The sequence below is a fragment of the Actinia tenebrosa genome, unplaced genomic scaffold, assembly GCF_029948245.1.
Source record: "Actinia tenebrosa isolate PJP-AT-01 unplaced genomic scaffold, QUT_ActTen_1.0 PGA_scaffold0__85_contigs__length_37466705, whole genome shotgun sequence".
NCBI lineage: Eukaryota > Metazoa > Cnidaria > Anthozoa > Actiniaria > Actiniidae > Actinia > Actinia tenebrosa.
Window position 1 is genome coordinate 25455821 of NW_028292569.1, and position 22236 is coordinate 25478056.

A 22236-nucleotide genomic window follows, 5' to 3' on the forward strand; every position below is an offset into this window, starting at 1 on the left:
TGGTCAGTACTTTATGTAAGAACAACTAAAATGGATTGGTACAGAAAACTAAAGAAAATGACGACAAAAAAACAATCATCCATTATATGTAATCTTACGTGGAGTAGTAACCTTTTACTTTACTCAGACCTATAGCAGGATCAAGACCGTCGGAGGGGGGGGGGGGGGGGGGGGGGAGGATTGGTATAGCATGGATGAACTGGTAGGAATCTATTTTTTTCCTAAATGAAGGTTGTGGAAGATGGGGGTGGGGGGTGGGGGGAGTTGGTTTCTTCTGCTACAGCTTCTAGATACAAGTAAGGTTACACTCAATACTCAGATAGAACTTTCCAATAGACTTTTAAAATAATTAAAAAATTACTTACTAATAACTGAAACTTCGTCTCCCCTTTCAAATATACACAAAATAATATTCTAATAAATGATAAATATCAAAACACGTTACAATAAATAATGATCCTAATTAATACTAATTATAAATGGTATAACAAAATTTCCATTCTAATTTCATGGACAATCAAATACATATCATCTAGTTTTAAGCCTGTTTTTATGCTTGCGGCTAAAGATACGTTGTGGGGTTCCTGTGGTGGCTGGCCAAGATTCTCAAACTACGCTTTTTATATTCGTTTTCTGATTGGCTAATGCAGCATGTAAAAGCAAGCGGATTCAGTCGCACCCGATTTGCTAAGGTTCCTTCGTCTCTGGCGACGACGAAAGCAAACGCTCAATAGGCAATGACGTCAACAGAGCCTGCGCTTCTTATGGTCAGCGCATCTCATTCCCCAATACTATATGCCGCAAGCACATTTCCGTCCGGCTTTAACAATGTTATTTTAAACGTCAGTCTCTTCCGCCCTTAAAAACCCAAGTAGAATTAAAACGAGGTCAAAAGAGATTTAATAAACGACATAAAAGTCGCGGACGAGATACGAAAGGGTCAACAACTGACAAAAATCTAATCAAATCGATGACTAAAAATAATGATACTCTCTTTAACACATAAATTTTTGCTATCAATAACGAATTTTTTGCCTTAAATGGCTCAAAAATCTTTCGTAAAAGATTCGCGAGAATTTGAAATAATCTTCTGGTTTGGATGATATTTCTACTAATTGCTCCTAAATAAGAATTTGCCTTCTTTGATGGAGCCATTATTTTTGCCATTGATTGCGTAAACAGAGCTGAGCTTAAGCGCTCTGTTTCAAATAACATATTGACTAAAGCGTAATGGGCTGTTGCTGTGACTACGGCGTTAGCACAAACAAACTGCGGTAGCGTTAGTAGATCAGACTGCGAAAGAACGAAAAACTGCGCTCCCTAGTGGCGAGTAGAGTAGATACTAAAGATAGTGAAGCGAGCGTTAGTAGATCAGACTGCGAAAGAACGAAAAACTGCGCTCCCTAGTGGCGAGTAGAGTAGATACTAAAGATAGTGAAGCGAAGACCTTTGACACCTTGGCCCACTCTTGAAGCGTTATATACCTTAGGCGAGTAGCTGTGATCCATCGCTGTGCGTACGAGAACCAAGCTTTTGATAGCGTAGAGGCAGCAAGAGGCTTTGTGGCGAAGCGTAGAAGTAGCTAGCAGAGGTAGCATTCCTCTATCTGATTGACAGCCTGCCAGATGTCCTGCCTACCAGGTGCATTTTCTCGGGCTCCGAGTAGCTGCCGTTGATTCTTTTATGTGTTGATTCTGGTGGAAACTGTTGAGAGAGTAAAAACAGTTTATTTTAGATAAAAAACTAAATAGTCCCCTTCACAGTTCCCTGCGCCATCTTGAAAGGTAGCCGTGCCTTTGCATCGACGCGAGACGAATGGTGAGCTTTCACTGATAGGAGACCTTTTTTAAGACCTTGAACAATTATTCACTGGTCTCTATCATTGCAAGGTTACCGTTCGTCTCGATGCAAAGTCAAGGCTACCGTTCATGCAAGTTGGCGTAGGGAACTGTGATTGGACTATTGCGCATACTTGCTCTCATTAGATGTTCGCGTGGGAAGTAGTTATTTATTGAATGATATTGCGCCGGCTTTTATGACAATCCGGGAGAGTTTTTCCTGTTTATCATTACCATTAAAGGCGGAATACCTACATTACATACGTTTTGCTCTTGAAAGAACTGCACGATCTTGGAAAATTCTGGTCTGTCTTCTTTCTCGAAACTCCAACATTCTCGCAATAAAGTCTGCATTTTAGAAAATGTGTCGTTAGAACAATATCGACAGCCACGATGATATCATGAACTATAGTTAATAACTATCCAACAATATCAATAGTACAGCATGTGTGGTGTTCCACAGGGATCGATGAAGAAGACGAGAATTGTTAATAACGACCAAAAGTAAAAGCAACAAGAGTAACGATAAAAGATAAAGATAAGCATTTACAGTGGTTTCACTGAGGAAAATTCTGTACAACTTGTCTTGCAATCTTGTTGCGCAATGTTACGCAATAGATAGTGCTTTGCGCACAGTGGCACCAGAAGAGGAGGGAACCAAAAGAAAGAAAGAAAAGGGAAGGAGGGAGGGAGGAAAGAATAATAAGCCTTCTGTGTTTATTTTTCATACCTTGATGTTTTCTGGGCATTTCGTATGCCGCAAGCACTGTTTTGTGCCTTTACCAACCAACCAGATGACAGAGTCGACAGGATGTGTCGAGAACGGCCATCGTCCGGTCATGATCTCGTACAGAAGCGTACTAAAAATGGAAAAAAATTACTATTTTTAAAAACAGGAGCCATAATCATTCGTAAAATATTTCCAGAAAAAAGATGATTTAAAATGCTTCTTGTGTTAGATTTATGATATTTTCCTTAAGACTTTCTCTTAAAATATTAACAAAAGTTCATGAAAAGTAATTTGGCTTTTCAGGCCAGCCAATGATGCAAAATAAGGCACTATTTTTGGCTTTGGTCGAACATTAATGGCGATAAACAACAAAGAAAAGATTGAAATAGGGTACAGGTAAGGTACAGCTCATACAATAGACCTCAAGCATGAGCACGTGGTAAAACAAAGCGCTCAAGCGAGGCGCCCCCAAGGTACTTTCAAAGGATTATTCAAATTTGAACCGTGCAACCTCGACTGAATGCTTTGTGTTTGACTAGTGAGCCAATGTACGGAAAATGGTGAATACCTACATATTCCAGAATCCCTTTCGTTAACTTTTTTGTTATGCTAATTTTCATTATTGTCTTTGTATTCTCAAATTTTTGACATGTGAATTTAGTCTAAATGAACTTACAGAATGTTTCGACATAAAAAGAGATTTCGAAAAAAATTGTGGTAGTCTAGGTATGAAATGTTATTTGGGCTTGATATCTATGAGGGCTGCCATGCGAAAGGCCCTTTGAGTTAAATATCAGTTATCATATATTTACCCATAAGCATAGAGATTGCTTTGTACGGAGTGTTTCGTGAATGGCAGGATCTCATCATCACACCAAACTAGCGTACGCATCATTTCCGGTGGGATATACGTCATGTGACCACGTGGTATGCTGACGTAACCATTTCTAAACGTATAAGAAATAAGTTATCAGTTAGACAATCGTTACGTTTTCCCCAAGACCTTGGTGGATTGTGCGCATGCTTGAAGGATCGAGACCAAATAGTCGTTTACAATGTCTACATATCCTTTGGTAACCGCTAGCCAAGGGGAATGAGTCAAACCCTACATCGTCACTAAGGATTTCTGAAAATGAAAAATTTACTTGAAACTTTTTTTTAACCAATGCTAAAAACGTTTAGCTTTGGAAGCGCACTTTATTCAGTTGGTCCAGCGTGCGCAATGAGAACAACAGGGACTGGAATCTAGTTGGAGCGCGCGTTCGCAATTTCCCGCCAATTTTGTGAGCATGCGCTCTTCTCTTAATAAATCAGAACCCTCACCTTTCTACAACCGTTCGTCCCGAATACGCTGTTACGCATAGCTTTACTTTAGACTCGAGAAAAACGTTCATGGAGTTGAAGTGAGGTAGAACGATTCCTTTAGCATGAAGGTAGCTCATTCCTTGTGCGATTTGGCGCGCGATGCTGATTCTTGTCGACAGTGGAAAGAAATCGTGTCTGACGTGAAGATGAGTGTGTAGAGATAGACCTTTACGAACACTGAAATAAAACACGAGAGAGTTCGTATTACAATGGCACAAACTTTTGTCCAATCAGAAAACGATCACACGGGTACGGCATTACCCCAAGCACCAGGCTCCTTCTCACCTCTATATAAAATGCTAGGGGAGGGGAAGGAAGGTCAGAATCACAAGATCTCCCTCCTTTTAGCCTTAAAACACCAAAAGATTTTGCCGCAATATAATTGATGTGTCTAAATAGATATATTTACTAACTGATGCGTCCTTTGTCTCTAATTTTAAGGGCAATAGATACACTAATAGGTCTGAGCAAAAATTAATCCGATTTCTAAAGTACTCTTTTGAATTGCTCGAAAGAGACCGGCGTCTTATAATGTCACAAGTCTCCTGCCAGACGCTCGGCTTTTAACAAGGCTAATCGAGCACGTGGGATCATCTTCAATGAAGATATTGGAAAACGTGGCTTTTAAGCAATAATTTAAGTTTTTTGTCCCCCATTGAGCATACGGTCACTTCTCATGGTCTTAAGTGAGTTAAATGTGCCATAAAATTGAGTGATTATTCATCATAGGCGTGCTGACGGTCAGGAATAGGTCACGTGACGAAACCTGGTTGCTAACCTAAGGCATCATTAAAATAGGGTCACGTGATATCAGGTGTGGTGTCACGGTGGGGTCACGTGATGATTCAGACTTGTTTGGAGATCATGGGACATCCCTTGAGGCTAATCCAAGACGTCATTAAACTAAGATAACGTGTTGTCACGTGATTAATTTATTTAAGGCGTGGTTACCTTGTAATGAAGGCCAGGTTGGGTGGCTCTAGGCAAGCTCCCATAAAGAGGACAACGTTTTCATGTCTGATCATGCTCAGTAGCGAAACCTAAAATCAGAATCGCAATAAAAAGTTAATGTTTTTCTGCGCATGTGTAACGCGCATGTCAAATGATAACCCAAGTGTCCGTGACTTACTTCTTTCAAAAATTCCTCCAAATCTTGCTTGGCAGTTTTCTTGACAGTATGGATCATAATATCTCCATGCCAACGACCCCTAAACAAACAGGAACAAGCGAAGGAAATGAGTTTTTTTTACACAAAACTATTCTCGACTCATTGTTGACAGTTCTGCTCTAGAGAACTTAATAGTATACACGATTAGCTATCTATATACTCATTTATGGCTATTTTAGGAGTCTCCAAAGCTTATCTTGCTACCAAATATTATGAATTATTCATGAGCATTTTAATTAACCCGTTCAATAATCTCGTAAATCAAGACTGTTTCTCAGATCTATAGCTAAACATTCAATATCACTCCCAACATGCACTAAAATATTATATTTTTAATTTATCACCCTGAAAATTAACCCCTGATGATTTACGAGTTTCTGTGAATAGCCTAAGGGTATATTTACACGGTTATTATCTCGTATCACTTGATGACAGGCAATTCAAAACCTTTTTCTTTCATGATGCTGATTATTAATCGACTGACCCCCTAGGACGGTATTTCATGGTCTTCTGCACGTACATCGATCCTTGTTTACGGCCTAAAGACCTTATCTTTTTGCACGGAAAACTAAAGGCCTTAAGCTGTTTTTACCTTTTCACCTGTCCTAACTTATGAATATAAAATTCTTGATAAACAATGACCGCTTATTTTGTTCTATCTTTAGCAATTTACTGCACGAAGTACCTAAATCATCTGGCCAATACTGTTTATCTAACTCAAAAGGTTCTGAAGAATTATTTCTGAAAAACTACTAAAATCGTTTGCGTGCTGATACTTGCGTGATCGTGATCACTTTTGCGTGTTTGTTTTCGTTTCTAACATACAAGGAAAACTTCCATATAAGGATATATCGTGACGTCATAATATTAAGTTTTTCGTTGTTGTCTTTTTGAAAAATTGTACTTAAAAGGAAAGAATTGAAATTAAGTCAAAGTTGCAACAAATTATATCTTCTTTCTTCCTTTCTTTCTTTCTTTCTTTCTTTTTTTTTTCTTTCTTTTCTTTTCTTTTTTTGCATTTTGTCCTCATTTTGTCCTCAGTTTCCTAACTACTTTGTCGTATTTCGTTTCGGCTAATTTTGATCTGCCTATAAGTGAATTTAACATATATTTTTTTACGTTTACGTACTTAAAAACATGCCCTTTTGGACTGGCCCCAACTTCATCTCCAAACTGCAAGTCTTTGAAGGGAATTTTCCATTCTTTGAGTGATTTCTGCACACAAAAAAACAGCAAAGAAAAATATAAGTTTTGAGAGTCAGTCGGACTCAAGCTGTTAGCGAGAGTCATGAAGATATCAAATTATCTCATAGTTTTAGTTTTTCTTTTAAGACTGTTATTATATCTGTTAGTAAAAGAATATATATGTAAATTCCTTTTTCATTCCAACTCAAACACCACACTTAATATTCTGAGACAAGGTGAGATAGCCGGATGTTTTTATCGGTTATTGTTCAGTTATTGACATAACCCTCTTCTAACTTTATAATAAGATTTTGAACTATCCACTTTTTTTACTGCAGAGGAAAAATGAGTAACTCCTCCAGGGTTTGTTTGTTCATTTGTGCCCTGACTTAGATCAGCCCAGAGGCTGTTTCAGGGTTGGATCTGTGATTTAGCCGCGCCCTGACTTAGATCAGCCCAGAGGTTGTTTCAGGGTTAGATCTGTGAGTTAGCCATGCCCTGACTTAGATCAGCCCAGAGGTTGTTTCAGGGTTAGATCTGTGAGTTAGCCATGCCCTGACTTAGATCAGCCCAGAGGTTGTTTCAGGGTTCGATCTGTGAGTTAGCCATGCCCTGACTTAGATCAGCCCAGAGGTAGTTTCAGGGTTTGATCTGTGAGTTAGGTGTGCCCTGTCTTATAGATCATACCAGAGGTAGTTTCAGGGTTTGATCTGTGAGTTAGGTGTGCCCTGTCTTATAGATCATACCAGAGGTTGTTTCAGGGTTTGATCTGTGAATTAGCCGTGCCCTGACATAGATCAGCCCAGAGGTTGTTCCAGGGTTTAATCTGTGAGTTAGCCACGCCCCGACTTAGATCAGCCCAGAGGTTGTTTCAGGGTTTGATCTGTGAGTTAGCCAAGCCCTGACCTAGATCAGCCCAGAGGTTGTTTAAGGGTTCGATCTGTGAGTTAGCCAAGCCCTGACCTAGATCAGCCCAGAGGTTGTTTCAGGGTTCGATAGGGGTTCTTATATAAGACATTAACATCACTTGTTACGTAATCAAGGTTATCATTCCGGAATACTTACCTTTATATCATCCTCGCTGTCCTGGTCGGACTGTGAACACCTACAAAACAATTAAAGAAAAATTATATTTGAGCTAAATATTTGGCTTCCTTTTATATACTCTTAAACTGACAAAATAAGATTAAGAAAGAAAAAAGAGAAGGGTGGGAAAAAGAAGGAAAAAGTTGCCGTGGAAATAACATGGAATATCTTTTAAAAAGATTTTTAAAGTTACATACTGGTTATATCATAATTCTCGGGGTTAAGTTATTTCATAGTTTTGCATGTAATGCTGGAAACTATTCCATGATAAATTACTATGGCGAATAATAAGAATTTTAAAAAAACATACTTCAATTTTTTTGTTATTTTATAGCTAAATCCTCGAGCGTCTGATATATAGCGAGTACAAACATTCTATGAATAGAATCGATTTGAGTTTATTAATAGTATTTCCAATGAACACCATTTTATGTGAAACTCCTGGCGGAACACACAGAAAAGCCGGAAATTTGTCTGGCTGCTTTGCAGCACGATAATGACCTAAGCAGGTTAAAAACATATAGCATTTATAGCTTGTGTATGCATTATAGTAGTGTTAAGTAAAAATTAAAAAACGAAACGAAACGAAAAAACAAAACAAATAGAAAAAGAAAGGGAAAAATGAAACTGGAAGAGAAAAAAATCAGTATCAAAAATGAAAAACGAAAAACAAAACAAAACAAAAAACAAAACAAAAACGAAACAAAAACAAAGAAATAAGTAGAAAGAAAAAAAGAGGAAAATAGTAGAGGAAAAAAAGACAAAAAAGAAAAGATTAGCCATTCTACTGCGTATTCTACTACGCATGCGTATTCCATCAATATATTTTGTCAAAATACTAAATATATTATGTACGAAGATGTCACGTGTATTTGGCGACATTTCGCTGAGATTTGCTCAAATAGTGCGCCCGAGAGATTCAAGGTGAGTCTACCGGTTCTAAAAACCTTCCTTTTTGCATGGATATTCTTCTCGTGCGAACAAACTTCGCCTCCACTCTATTGCACGTACTGTAACTACCCCAAACACAACACGATGTGTTAAATACAAGAAGAGCAAACGTCTCAAGCACCCAGATAACATATCGATAAAATCTTTGAAATTCAAAATGCTTTGCCATTTTCAGACAAGCTTACATAGGGAATTTTGAACCTTTGCTACGGAATGACTGCATCTTAGTCAATTTTGTAACTATGGTGTATGTGTAGCATACGCATTTAGTTTTACAGCGCATGAGACTAAGGTAGGAATCTTACCTTGTACTTGATTTTACAGAATCCTCTCGCTCGCTTGTCGTTTGACAATCATCAACTGTAGGAGAAATGCAGAAGATATATTTAGCTATCTTCTTGCGAGCTCTTTCCAAGCGCTGCATGATTTCTGGTAAGTTAACCTTCGAAATACGAGAGCGGGGTATTTAGAGGTAAAGCGCCTCGCTTCTCTAGCTTTATAAGAAAACTAGCTGTTAAAGTTCTATTATTCCAGATGATAATTAAGTTCTGGTTATTCTTAGCTCCTAATTTGTATTCTTAAATCCGCCCTGAAGAAAACTGAGTGCAAATTAAGTGAATGAATAAATCTTCACATTAGGAGAAAGAAGTTCTATTGGTTGAAAGTGTAACGATTACCGATATTAAGAATGCTCCAACTTCATTAGACATTTCTGGTAGGTTGTTGAAATTTTGTCTGAAATTTTCTCTTTCTAGTTGGATCTTTTTTTCCTCTTCCTTAACATCTCTTCATTTTTTCATTCCTTCATTAATTCATTTATTCCCCTCTTCATTTGCATCCATTGCCTGTTTCTTTCTTTCTCTTTGCCTTTGCATCAGTTTTTATTTTTCCTAGTTTTCGTCTTTCTTTTTTCCTTCAACTCCACCTTTCTATTCATTCACACTGCAAACAAAAAAGGCCTAAAACGGTTTTGATTGACTGTTTATTTAGCTATTTCTAACAAATTTACAAATGATAACCCACCCCTCCCCTCTCAGGTTTATAAGCACTGAGGGAACTTCAGTAACACTCCGGATGGCGGATGTCTCAGATGACAATTAAAATAAACGTTCTGGAAAAATAATCAAAAAAACAACCATGAAGTAAATTTAGCCGAACTACTATTAATAAATACTTCGTACGCTTAATGATTTCCGAAGTCAGATCGGGTGATTGTCGGCGGATTTTCGGTAAATTCTCGGCATGTTTTTTTAAGGAGTCTTAATGGCGAAAATTTGCATTTGGTTTTTGTCGTATGTGGTTAAAAATAAATCATATGACGTCATGTGGGGTGCTATCGTTTTCATTGTCGTCACGTATTGATATCTGTCAGTAAATAAGCAAGTTTTAGTGTCTTGCAGAACGTAAATGATAAGATAAGACACCAAGTACTTTTTAAGAGAATATTAGAAAAAACGAACTGCGCATGCTTGGAACATGATCGCGACCTACAAATGAATTTGTCGTTCTCAGACTCGAAAGAAAATTTCTTTGGCATAATTTGTTCAGTGGAAGAAAACTATGATAGAACCGCACCTAATACAAGAATAATAGCTTCAACTTATAGAGTATTAACGCTAAATTTTACACGTTTAAAAGCATCGGAGTTTTTGAGATGCGTTCAGCGCTGATTTCCCGGACATGCGCACTATGTATCTCGTCAGTGTCGTTTCTGGGAGGGCCTAGAGAGCATGCGCAAGTTTGCATTCGTGTTCTAAGACAGATCAATATCGCTTCAAGAGCCATTATTGGAGATGATTCCTTTCAACAAGATGAAGAATCCAGGTGACTCGACCACTTATCACTTGAACCACAAACTCGTAGTTATTTATACAGCTAACCATGAATAAGCTTGAATAAATCAGAATGATTGAAACACATGTGGTAAGGGTCAGTATTTTGTGGTTTTAAGGGCGATATTATCGTGTTCATGGTGAAAGAAACTTGTTCAAAAATCAGCAAAATCCAACAGATGGTAGGGCGAGTTAATGTTGGATTGATAAGAAACACAAAAGGAAATACGACCACACTTTTGGGCAAAATGCATCAAAAAACCTATCACTTTAAACTCGGCCTAGTGCAGTTATTATCAAGCAAACACACAGCGCGATTTATCGACGCCTTGTCGATGTAAAATAAACCATAAACTGATTAAATCTACTGTCAGGTTTGAGAGTAATTGGCACAAACACAGTCTGAGAGGTTGTTTTCATTCAAGGCCGGCTAGTGGCAGAAATTAGACCCTTATTCTTCAAAAAAATATTACCAAACATGATTTAATTAGACAGTAGATATAAGAAAGACAAGTGATGCCGGATAATCACAGGTTACTTTGCAGTAGAAATAAGAGTTTAATTATGAATGAAGCTTTTTCCCTCTTAAACGAAATCTTGCTACGTACAACTCGTCGATTTGGCTAAGTGAACAGTTGTCTTGATATTGAAGTAGCCATTTCAAACACTTTAAATTTGAAAGATCGACGCAAATACTTTTTTTTACTTTCAAATGAACTAACGGGTAGTCAAGTGTAAGGTTTTGGTATTGAGGACTTTTTTCGTTACCCTGCGAGCAGAGTCTCCTTTTAACTCCTCATAAAACTGAGTATAACGAATTAAAAAGCGCCAAAAATTCTTATGCAAAATACGTCAATCGTTGGTTACAGACTGTAATAAACCCGGCGTTCAACAGATAATATTGAAAAGCGAGGAAAATGAATAAAAATGATTATTATTGAAATTTTGAATATTGTTCCTAAATTAATCTTATAGAAAGTTTGGTCAATAACGATTTCTCACCCCTTTGGGATGGGTAGGATTGGTATCAATCCTTGAATCACCCTTGGGGGAGGGTTTAGTCTGATCTCTGTCCTCTGATCTCTGTAGGTTTGTTTCTAAATTGATCTTATAGAAAGTTGATCAATAACAATTTCTCACCCCTGTGGGGTGGGTAGGATTGGTATCAATCCTTGAATCACCCTTGGGGGAGGGTTCTGAGTGTGATCTCTGTCCTCTGATCTCTGTAGGTTTGTTTTTACTGATGCTTTCAACACTGAACAAATACCATCTTAAAAACCAGACATCTTTGCTTAATAAAACTTTGAACTTTTAATATCTAACTTTACGTTACAGTTCGGTTCTTGACAGGAATATATTATCGTTTAAGTTGTATTTATCTAGTGCAGAGAAACACTTGGGGATGTTGGGAGAATTGGATATAGAATGGAATAAATGGAACAAATCCTGGACAATTACACCTACATCTACTTTATTTTTTCACGACACCTTGCTTTATAACTTGCATGAAGGATCAATGGTCAATATATAAATAACTATTAATATAATATATAAGATATATATGAAAATAAATAAAAATGCCATTAAAAAATATAAGATTAACATCTAAAATAATCGATGGAAATCTATTTTAGAAATCATATCAATTAAGTTGTATCTTATTACATCTCACACTTAAAAAATAAGCACTCTCTGCATAAGAAAAATTCACCTTTAACTCGTTTTTTTCACTTTGCGGAGTCTATTATGTCTGTTAACATGTATTACTCGATATTTTAAACGGAAAAATCGTGTATGAACATGTTGAGTATTGGCTCTCATCTTTAAAATTAACTTTGATTTTTTCATTCATAATCCGTTAGATTTGAGCTTAATTTTTAAACTGTTTATTTTCCTAAAGTTTTCGGCCCGGACAGCGTGGGCGGACGAGAGTCTGTCTGTGAATAATATTATTGCTAGTGTTAATAGCCCCTTTTGCAGCTAGTGTTGTCGGTGCAAGTTGCTTTCTTTCTTTCATTCTTCAGTTTTTCTTACTTTCTTTTTTCTTCTATTCTTTATTAAATTTAATTATTATTTTCTGCGACAATTATTTATTTTTACTCATCATCTTGTATTTCTTTCTTTCTTTCTTACTTTCTTAACTTAATACTTCTCAATCTGTTAAATAATTAACTTTTTGCTCGTTCTTTTCGCTCTTTTCTTCCTTCCTTCATTGATTAAGCTGTTCATTACCTACAGATTTCAAGTCTAAAATGTCAAGCATTTGACAGCCGATTGCTTCGTCGCCCATCATGTTGCTTCTATCTTAGTTATAATAGCTCAGTTCTTCGCAGCGAGCTGCCACCCACACATAAACTCATTGTGATCTTTATACACTATTCATCTAATTGCACATAGAACCCGGCTAAATCAAACAATGACTGAAAGCCAATCAATGGGGTTAATAACCCTAAAGTCCACCACCAAGTATCATATCATATCACATCTGCACTATAATATTAAAACCTCGTACTCAAAGCCTTTCTAATTGAATAATAATTATTTAGAAAGTCTAGAAAAACGGTTTCATTTCATCTGCTGAATGAAACAAGCTTTTAAGAGCCAAGCTACAATTTTATGAAAGATTTTATCGTACAAGCGTTTATTTCTTGGGGATACTCGCACGTAAAGAGGGCAGATCGTCGGTATGAATAACTTCAACCGCTAAAAAAGAGTTTTGAGGCGTGGTCCTGTTTTTTTTTAAATCCTTTTTTTATACTTTGAAACACAAGATAAATCATATAAAACAAATATCAATGAGTTTATTGCAACTTCATGACACGAATTACTCCTAAAAGATACTGCAAGTGCTAAAAACCAACAGCCTTTTTCACCGCAAAGAGAGGGAGTGACTTACGATTTCATCAGCCAAAACATACGTAAGGTATATGGGAGTACCTTCCACCTTCTCTCTGACGGGTTTAGGTTTTCAATAATTAATGTGCTGGGCCAATATCATCTCAGTACCCAGCTGCCTAAGGGGAAATAGCGGGTTAAGTGGCCAGCGTCTTGGAGACCGCCGTATGCGTGTGCATCCAGAAATACACCATCAATATATAGTTCAATGCATAATATTAACAGCTGTCTTTCGTTATGCCTTTTCTTGCAACTATACTGTGATTTCCGTCGTTAGTATTAGTTATTTATACAAGCATCACCTTTGAATCAAAGCCCGAAGAAAAGAAAAACACTTAAAAGTCAAACAATACGCTAATAAAATCACTAAGTAAATATTAGCTGGAACCCAAATTACAAATCTGATCTTTGATGTCTAAGGAATTAATCTATTCCTGCTCAAAAATCTTAGATAATTGAAAATATTTCTTCTCGTTTTCACGTAATCAGAGCTATATATCGTGGATGGTGAATAATGAGCTAAAGAAGAAAGGTTAGGTTTCGTTTCTTTCACATTTGTAGCATTAATTATTTGTACTTAATAACAATAATAATAATAATAATAATAATAATAAATTCTTTATTTAACGAGGGTGACACGTAATAGTATACTGAAGATACTAACAAACCTGTGGCCCTCAAAAACTATGCATTAATTACAATATATATAAATCGATAAAATCCCTTATGTAGAAAATTACTTAAAATATCAAAAAAGTAAAAATATGATACAAAAATCATAGGTACAGTAAATAAAGTTTGACTATACGAAAAATAAATATTGAAAAATTAATATTATTATTATATACTGAAAGAAAAATTAATCATTCACTAAAAATATAAGAATAAGAATAATGATTAGCATATTTGTAGTAAAACTTGTTAAAAAATATGATATCTTTATAATATTTATTTTTGGATTAGAGATGTCGATGTTTTGATTTATGATCGAATGAAGAGGTCATAAATTACGAGTAACTGTTTTGGCCTGGGAAAATTTCATGGCCTACTTCCTTGACTTGCTTGAATCCAAATCTCTCCACATTCAATCTTACTACGGTAAAGCCTTCATATTTTATAGTTTAAAATCAACTCTTCCGCTGGCAAATTATTTATCGTTTTATTTGTGGTGTGGACTTCCAGCTTTCACTCTCAATATTTTAGCTATTTCAGCTTTGCATTTATTTGCATTCTGGAAACCTAAGTATCGATCGATGATTTTTTACCTTTTTACCTTTATTTAATTCGATTTTAAAGGTGGTTTTTTGAGCAAACAAAGAAGTATCCTTTTCAGGTGTTAATCTATTATTTATTTATCAACTGACTTTAATTTGAAACAAATTTGAAAATAAATTTTTCTGAAAGGGTGCGTTCATCACCACAGTGAATTATTGCACCTAGTAACATTGGCATATCTATATTGATATTGTGCAGGCTTAGAAAAAGTACAAAAGTATACACGCTGAGAGCTCTCAACACAGCTCTCAACGATGAGAATTGAGTAAAAGAATCGCTTTAATTTATCACAGTTCTTAGTAAAGAAACCAGATATTTTAGAATCATTGAATGTCATTTTGCACCAGCAACTCTTACGCAATTGGGAAATTCAATTCTACATGGACCTCACATAATCTAAAAATAGATTTCTAATAGATATTGGTATAGATGGTCACCTAGAAGATCCATCCCTAAGTATGTGAGATGTCATGAACGCACGAATTTCGCAAACTGAATTTATCAACGAAAAAAGCTTGTATTGATACAGTTTGTTGTTTCGATTCTTCAACTATTATACTTTGAAAAGTAGAGTTTAGTTTTGCAAGTCTTGATTCAAGCTTTTCAAATGAGCAGTTTAAAAGATCTATTAACAGCGTAATGAATATTAATTTCTAATTACTCAACATTCAAATTAAAGATGTTAAAAATGACAATGGAGTTTAAGTTGTTGGATTTTTTCAACTCCGTGCATGCGCGATTGACAACTCAAATATCGAGTCTTTTTTATTCAAATGTTAATATTTTTGTAAAAAAAAAAAAAAAAAAAAAAAAAACCAAAAAAAAAAAGTAGTAAAAATAATTGATATGTTAATATAATTTGGAAATCAAATGTTCTCGTAATGATGTCTTATGAATAAAAATACTAAGCACAAAATTTGCGATAAGCAAAGCATTTCACACAGAGAAAATAGCATTTATAAGTAAGAGTTAACAGTATTGATAATTTCATGCGGGATAGACGAAGAAAAATACACTGTACTGAAGGATATCACGATCTAGTCCTTTGATTAAAAACTAGATAATTTTGAAATACAATTTGGTGTGAGTGGCATTACCAGCGCTCTTTGCATGCTCATTAAATGAAAAACTTACACACTTCGAAGTAAAATAACAGTCGACAGTCGACAAATTAGAAGGACTATGACGCCCTTTTATTACCAAAATATTGGATTCTATATCCACCTAAAAACGGGGCGTCTCCAGCAAAATTAATAAAAAACCCAAAATAATCATTGGAATAATCATTGTTCATCCTTCCTGAACGGCATTTCATGTCTAGATTTAGATTTTTTTTTACGTCAAGTGTCGAGAATTCTGACGCGCTGTACGTTTTTCTCGAGATGTCAGCCAAAGATAGATCAAGCATGAGTCACTTACTACCCACACATTAACGATATTGCTTCAACATAAACCTATTTATACGAAATAGCCCCCGAAATACCTACAAGCAAAAACAAATTCTCACAGAGCATTTGAAATATAAAAATAAGAGCCTTTGGAAATGGCAGTTGCATTGCCAAATAAGGGTGCAAACGAGGAATAAAGAAACAAAAAAATATAATAAATAGGTGGTGCAAATTCATTCAGTGTTGTAATTTGACTTGTGATGAAACCTGCCGGATCCCTGCCGGAACAATAAAACGTAGCTTTGAGTAAGAGCTAACAGAGCAGAATGCTCTCTATAGTGTAACCACACCGTATGCAAATTAGCTCCCGATCAAGAGGATAAGCCGAATTCTCTAGACAAAGCAGGAACAACTTAGATCAAACCAAATCGACCATTATTTCAAAAGATTCGAAATTATACTGGATAACCATATTTAGAATGTGGTTTGAAGCCGGTTCGACGTCATTCGTAGCCAAACAAGCCGAAATTGGTAGCCGAAGGAATAGACCGTCAGCTGGTTTAGTTTAACAACTAGACTGTGCAGTTTTTCATGCTTTGCTTGTTAGATTCAAGTTTACTTTTTTTTATTCCTCTGTCCTAGTTTTCTTAATCAAAATTAATCGAATTTGCGCAATTATTCAGGAAGCTCTAGAAAATATCATCAAATCCCTGTTTAAACCTCACTTTTGACTTTCAGTGAAATTTTGTGAAATGAAATAAATGGAAAGTAGATTCCATTGATGAAGGGAAATCAGAGTAAACTTACTGCGTGGAAGAACTGATCAAATATTGTAAAGCAAATAAACAGACCATTCGCAAGGCAAAACAATACTACAATACAACTGCGCATTAATTAGTTTCTCCGTACAGGAACTTCAGCAAAAGCACAAGTAAAAAATATTCAAAAGTTAAGAGTTTCTTACCTGAAAAAATCCTCCGTGTATCGTTTTGATTTGGACGAGTTTTCCTTGCCATCGGCCACGTAAGTACATACATAGGTAAAGATCTTTCCGCGAAACTTTCACGAAATTCTTCCCTATCTTGCAACTGATCCATGTCTTCTTCAAGACTGCATCGCTCTAACGTAGCAGTCAAGGATCTAATGTTCGAAAAATCCGGAGTTGGAGAGGAACTCCGGTGTGAATTTGCTGATGAAGGACAAGACGCTGGCATTGATGAATATCCAGAAGAAGAAGTAAAGGAGGTCATTGCAGAATGCCTACTTGACCAAGAATAAGTTCTTTTCCACGTCTGCGGACATGGTAGATATTGTTCTTGCGAGGTTCGCCGAGTATTTTCTGAAGCGTTCACTAAGTCAACATCACCAAACTCAAGCCGTTCGCCTCGGAAAGAGGACTTGATGTCTCGTAGTATTTGTTCTCGGTGTATTGTTACGTTTGTTGTTTGCTGCGGCGTCGAGGAAGCTTTAGAGGAACTCGATGGCTGCGGATCAATATCGTGCCTAGGACTATAGCAGAATGAGTCATACAAGCCATTGATTAATTTTTGGCGAATTTTCCCTTTAGCGTCAATGTATTTTCGAGGTTGTAAACTTCTTTGCAAATCCTCAGGGACATTTGGACGTCGAGAGGGAAGAGAATCGAAATTCGAAGTTAATGGCCATTTTCTTCTTTTGGATGGTTTTTGCCAAAATTTCCCAACACATGTCACTGTCAAAACGATAAAGCAAAAAATAAATTAGGAAATTTCACGGGATGTTTAACCAACAAACTGGTCGCCGAAGTGATCAACCTAAGTACAAACATTAAAAAGCAGAAAGAATATTTTTAAAACCAAAAAAAGCTAACTTTTACTTACTGTGGTTTGGTCGAAAATCCCGAGTCTGGCGACATTTTGTAGTTATGCAGTTGGAACATTTTCTATGGCATTTAAACCTAAAATACAAATCGCTTAGTACTTAACATAATAATTTGTGATAACCCATCCAGTAGAGATGGAAAGTTGTTATCAGTAAATGTAACTTTGAAGGAAACCATTTTGAAAATGTAACTGAGATATTCTACGATTGTATGTAGACGACTTTGACTTGTTTAAATTACATAAATGTGCTTGATTGAACTAAGAAAGCATATGATAAAAGTTGCATTACTAACCTGCAGTCCTTGCAACGAAAACCGAAAAAGCGGATAACTTTGTTGCATCTATCGCAAACACGTCTACAGAGAATACTTCTAGAGAAGCTAGAAGGAGAAAAAGACGAAGAAAAAGGCTTATTTTTATGTCAATTCAATTTCTATGATTCGTCGAAAACAGGTGTTCGATGACAATACGCGTTTTTCTTTTTCTCTGTAACTGGACTACACCGTCTCCACACAACGTCGTTCGCTTCACGTTATCAAACATTTCCCGTTTTCTCCGAAAACCTTCACTTCCAAACAAATACGACATCCAATTTCAAAGTTGGCTATCACTGAAGAACCTTTGAGTCTCAAGTTGGATTGTTTTTGACCGATGTTTCACAGTGTGCTCTTTCACGCAGAACATTGCATGCACGAAATACTCGTTCTTTGCTTACTGAACGACAATTTTCGCGAGAATTAGAAAATTTCCCCATGAAACAGATATTCAATCGTCTTACCTATGCAGGTCTTGCTGCATCATCTAGTCCATGAATAAAGCGCTATTAAGCGTTAGAACTGCGTTGCTTGCTTGTATCTTGACTCAACAATGTAAACCTAGCATCTTTGCTTGGGGGAATGGAGCATCGATAATGTTTTCAATTCAGACTAGAATAACATACGAACTTATGTTGATGGTCATTGGTCAGGGTGGTGGTCACCTACCATCCAGCTGCCAATCTCAACCAATCACAGCCCGAGTTCGTCAGTCAATAATTACTTATGATCTCTAGGAGAATAATTCTCCTCGTGTTCATAAAATTATTTGCAAATCCCCGGAGAATAGCGACAAGAACCCCAAAGAGTGGATCCTACGGTGTTAAAAACAAATTAATTTAAAAACGAGAATTTGTTAGAAGTCTGGATATTAATGCGGTCGGCGAAACAGCTAAGATATATCCAAGATTTAATTTCGAAGCAGACTCTCTTTTAACAGCAAATATCACTTTGATTACAAACTTAATATTCGACATTTCTATTCAAACATCAGTTTCCTATTTCGATTTTTTGAGGAAATTAATTCTCAGTTTCACTTTTCATAGCGGATAAATATTATTGCTTTGGGCTTCGAAAAAAACCATGCAAGCGATACATACACTGGCTGCTCACCACTATATTAAACGTAACTAAAAATCTAACAATAATTATTTTGAGTAATGATTATTTAGTTTTTGACTTCCCTTAACACTCTAAACTGACATTACTCATCGCTTCGAGGTGATATCGAGACTTTTTTCTGCAAACAAGTTTAAAGGATTCTTTTGTTTCGAGCGAGAATTATTAGCTGGTGGTTTTATTTTTTCGCTTCGTCACCAGTTGATCTACTCAGCTAGAACTCTTATTCAACCAGTAGAGAGCCTGGTTCTCTCAGTTAGTTTTTCAGTACAAGTTCAGATTTAACTCGAACCTTCTCCTAAACTTGCTTCCCCCATAACTCATTTGACTAATTTTGAGCTGCATTTACTTGCTAGAGCATAATCCATAGCAAACGTACTGTTTCAGACCTCCGTTTAGGACCTATAAATTGTCTGAATCAAAAGTCAAAATATTTGAACTATATACCTTTTTTTAGATCAAAAATCAGGTATAGATCGTCAAATATTATTGCTTTTTTTTAATAAACGTTTGCATCGTGTGTGCGGCTCTTTTCGTAAGGCCGTCAACTCATTCAGCTGCAAAATTTTACTAACAAACAATTGAGTAAACTTTAGCAAAATTAATTTTTTCTTCGTAAAATTCTAGGAAACGATTAAGTTTGCAAAGGACAAAGATTATGTATTTACTAATGTAGGGTATTCTTTCATTCTCATGCAAATTCTGTATTGAAGTTCATCAGATCTGATAAAGGCAACCCTGAAATGCCTGGCAACCAAATGAACCAATCAGCGCTCTTGGTTAAAGACTCGCCATATGTTTGGTAAAAAAACACGTGGGGAAAAGCCTCAAGATTTAAAGCTAAGAATCACCTACCGAAACCCCCACATTTGACTTAAAATCAATCAACTAATTGAACGGTTTTAAGTGTTGATTTATTCTAATTAGTATGCAGGAGTAGTTAGTAAATTTGAGATTTTGTTTTTGCTACTTTTTAGGCTTAGTTTTGAAGGGTTTCAATAACGTTTTATTGACAGCTATCTTATTACGAATAAAAGCATTGAAATTCTATCCCCGATAAGATAATGTTGAATGCGAACCGCCATCAGGTCAAAAGAATCACGATATACTGAGCTTTAGAGAGGCGATAAGCATTGCTCGACTTAGCATTGCGAAACGGCCAAAAAAAAAAAAAAAAAAAAAAAAAAAAAAAATCACGCCTTGGCGACTCTGATCTATTTTTGTACCAATGCGCAAAATATCCAAGAGTTTTATTTAAATAATTCATGAATTAGCGCATCATTATCATGGATATATTGATATTGCCTGTCTTGTATCGTTTCAAACCGAGTTTCGGTTCCTGTACACGGTTGCGTGGCTTCGGCGCGGCTGCCTTGATCACGGTCTGCAAGTGAAATCTGAGCAATCAGAATCGAGAAGGGAAATATGAGTAAATTTAAAAAGTGGGACGAAAAGTTTGAGAATGAAAAGAAGAGAAAATGAAGTAATAGCAAGGAGATAGTGGTGGGATGGAATTAGGAAGACGTCAAGAGCGAAAAGAGGTTAAGTGTGGTGAAAAATGAGGAAAGTCAAGTAGAAATAAGAAAAGCTATAAAAGTGGATAAATACATGAAAAAGATGGCGGGGGAAGTGTAGAATGTGAAGAGTGGACGATAATCAGCAATAGAGGCGTCGGCTTGGCGGTAAAGTAAAGTGTCTCAATATTCTAAAGATAGCATTATACCACACTGATACAAAATACACAACGACAGTTATTCGGCAACTTGTATTGCTATAAATGTTTTGTCAAACCCCCAGGGACTTGAAGCTTAAGTTTAGAAAGTTTAGCTAATTCGTTATTATCTCTTCGCAAGAGAAAATGGGGCTCTTGACGAATGAAAACCCGAGAAAGAAGTCGTGAAGTACAAAAGGATGTTTTGAGGGGAGGGGAGGGGGGGTAGGGGGGTATTGGAGAGTTGAGAGAATACTGCATGCATTTGCTAGCCAAGGTTAATTCTTGGGAATTCCTCCAGCCTCGCCATCCATTTATAGCAATCGTCTTGACGTTTATTTATTTACTGCTATAAACCTAGAGTTTTTCTTCTGCTGAGTGAGGTTGTATCCGCAATAGTACTCGAATGACTATCACATATTCCAAAATTCTGGTAACGCATCTTTGAAGCACTCAGCAAAAACGTTAACGTCTCACAACAGCGAAAACTTACCACGAAATCTTTTGTCTGGTTTATAACTGATGTCATCCCCCCTACGGCCTTTTAGGATGGAAATGCAATTCTTCAAACACCAGCAGTTTCATTTTTGTTATAAATGGGCTCTTATCAAAGGAGATAAAAGACTCAGTCTAGGGGACTGACTCAATGTAACCAATTAAACACAAAACATGTACAGTTTTTTTAGATGGAGAGCACCAGGATAGTTAAATCAATCGTTCATCACTCGAGTTATTTAGTTTATAGGCTAAAAGATTGAGTTATGAAATATTGGCTCAAGGATTCCTTAATCGAGGCTGTAGGAATGGTAAAGCTAAAATGTTTTTTTCTTCTCGAAAAAAGAAAAAATGGTCGAGAAATTAAGGCGTTAAGGACTACGAATGCTAACTATAGTCAAGAGAATATGAATATTCTCTTGCTATAGTGTAGTCACAGACTTGAACGTTTTATCTTAAGCTCGATGGAAAGGTTTTGGAAGAAAAATGAAAGCAAATGCTAACTATGGTGTAGTCACGAACTTTGGAGTTTCAGATTTTACTTTTTAGTGACTAAAATGAAGAATTATAGAAAAATGAATTCCTAGCTTCCTCATTCCCTTACCAAGATGAAGACTTACAATAACGTACACTTAATGCGAAAGGTTTTTTGGAAGAAACAACACTAGAATTTTAAGTCATTCATGGGTGGCATTAGAAGCGTACAAATGCATACTAGTGTGTAGTCAGAGGACACCGCGTTTTATTTTAGGCTACAATAAAGAATTTTAAAACTAAAAGCCTTCTAACTAAGCCACCACATTTCCAGTGTAGCAATGACTTTGTAGACTATTGTTGTAAAAAGATTTTTGAGGAACAAAAGAAGCAAAAGCGTTCACTAGCTTGGACTAATGGAGCTACAAATACATTTGATCGATATGCTACTAAAGTAATGGAAAATATTGGAGAACGGCTTAGTTTTTTTCCAATTTTTTTTCAAATGTTCTTATTTGTCCTAATCCTGAGATTAAATATTTTAAGTT

The 22236-nt window shown here is 36.2% G+C and overlaps 1 protein-coding gene across 2 annotated transcripts; it reads right to left on the reverse strand.

Moving 5' to 3' along the window:
* Window positions 1–1562: 1562 nt before the first annotated feature.
* LOC116297441 (uncharacterized) lies at window positions 1563–18495 on the reverse strand. 2 transcript variants are annotated; one of them, XM_089037477.1, is made up of 14 exons: window positions 18354–18495; window positions 17869–17955; window positions 17573–17649; window positions 16678–17424; window positions 8629–8683; window positions 7352–7391; window positions 6231–6316; window positions 5063–5141; window positions 4885–4973; window positions 3892–4110; window positions 3381–3515; window positions 2569–2698; window positions 2103–2186; window positions 1563–1704 (listed from the first exon to the last, which is right to left on the reverse strand). In XM_089037477.1, the coding sequence occupies exons 1-14, from the start codon at window positions 18374–18376 to the stop codon at window positions 1603–1605; spliced, it is 1953 nt and encodes a 650-aa protein (XP_088893603.1). In that variant the 5' UTR covers window positions 18377–18495; the 3' UTR covers window positions 1563–1602. The 2 variants fall into 2 exon arrangements, with proteins under 2 accessions (XP_088893603.1, XP_088893601.1); XM_089037475.1 differs by having other exon boundaries at window positions 1566–1704; window positions 2094–2186.
* Between the last annotated feature and the right edge of the window lie 3741 nt (window positions 18496–22236).

What these genes read in the sequence shown, in the direction of transcription:
- LOC116297441 (XM_089037475.1), bottom strand. Translation starts at nt 18,376, where the DNA reads ATGATGCAGCAAGACCTGCATAG. An exon ending in ACAGCGAGGATGATATAAAG is followed by an intron (nt 6,317 to 7,351) that starts GTAAGTATTCCG and finishes TTTTGTGTGCAG; the next exon opens with AAATCACTCAAAGAATGGAA. An exon ending in GGACGAACGGTTGTAGAAAG is followed by an intron (nt 3,516 to 3,891) that starts GTGAGGGTTCTG and finishes TTATACGTTTAG; the next exon opens with AAATGGTTACGTCAGCATAC.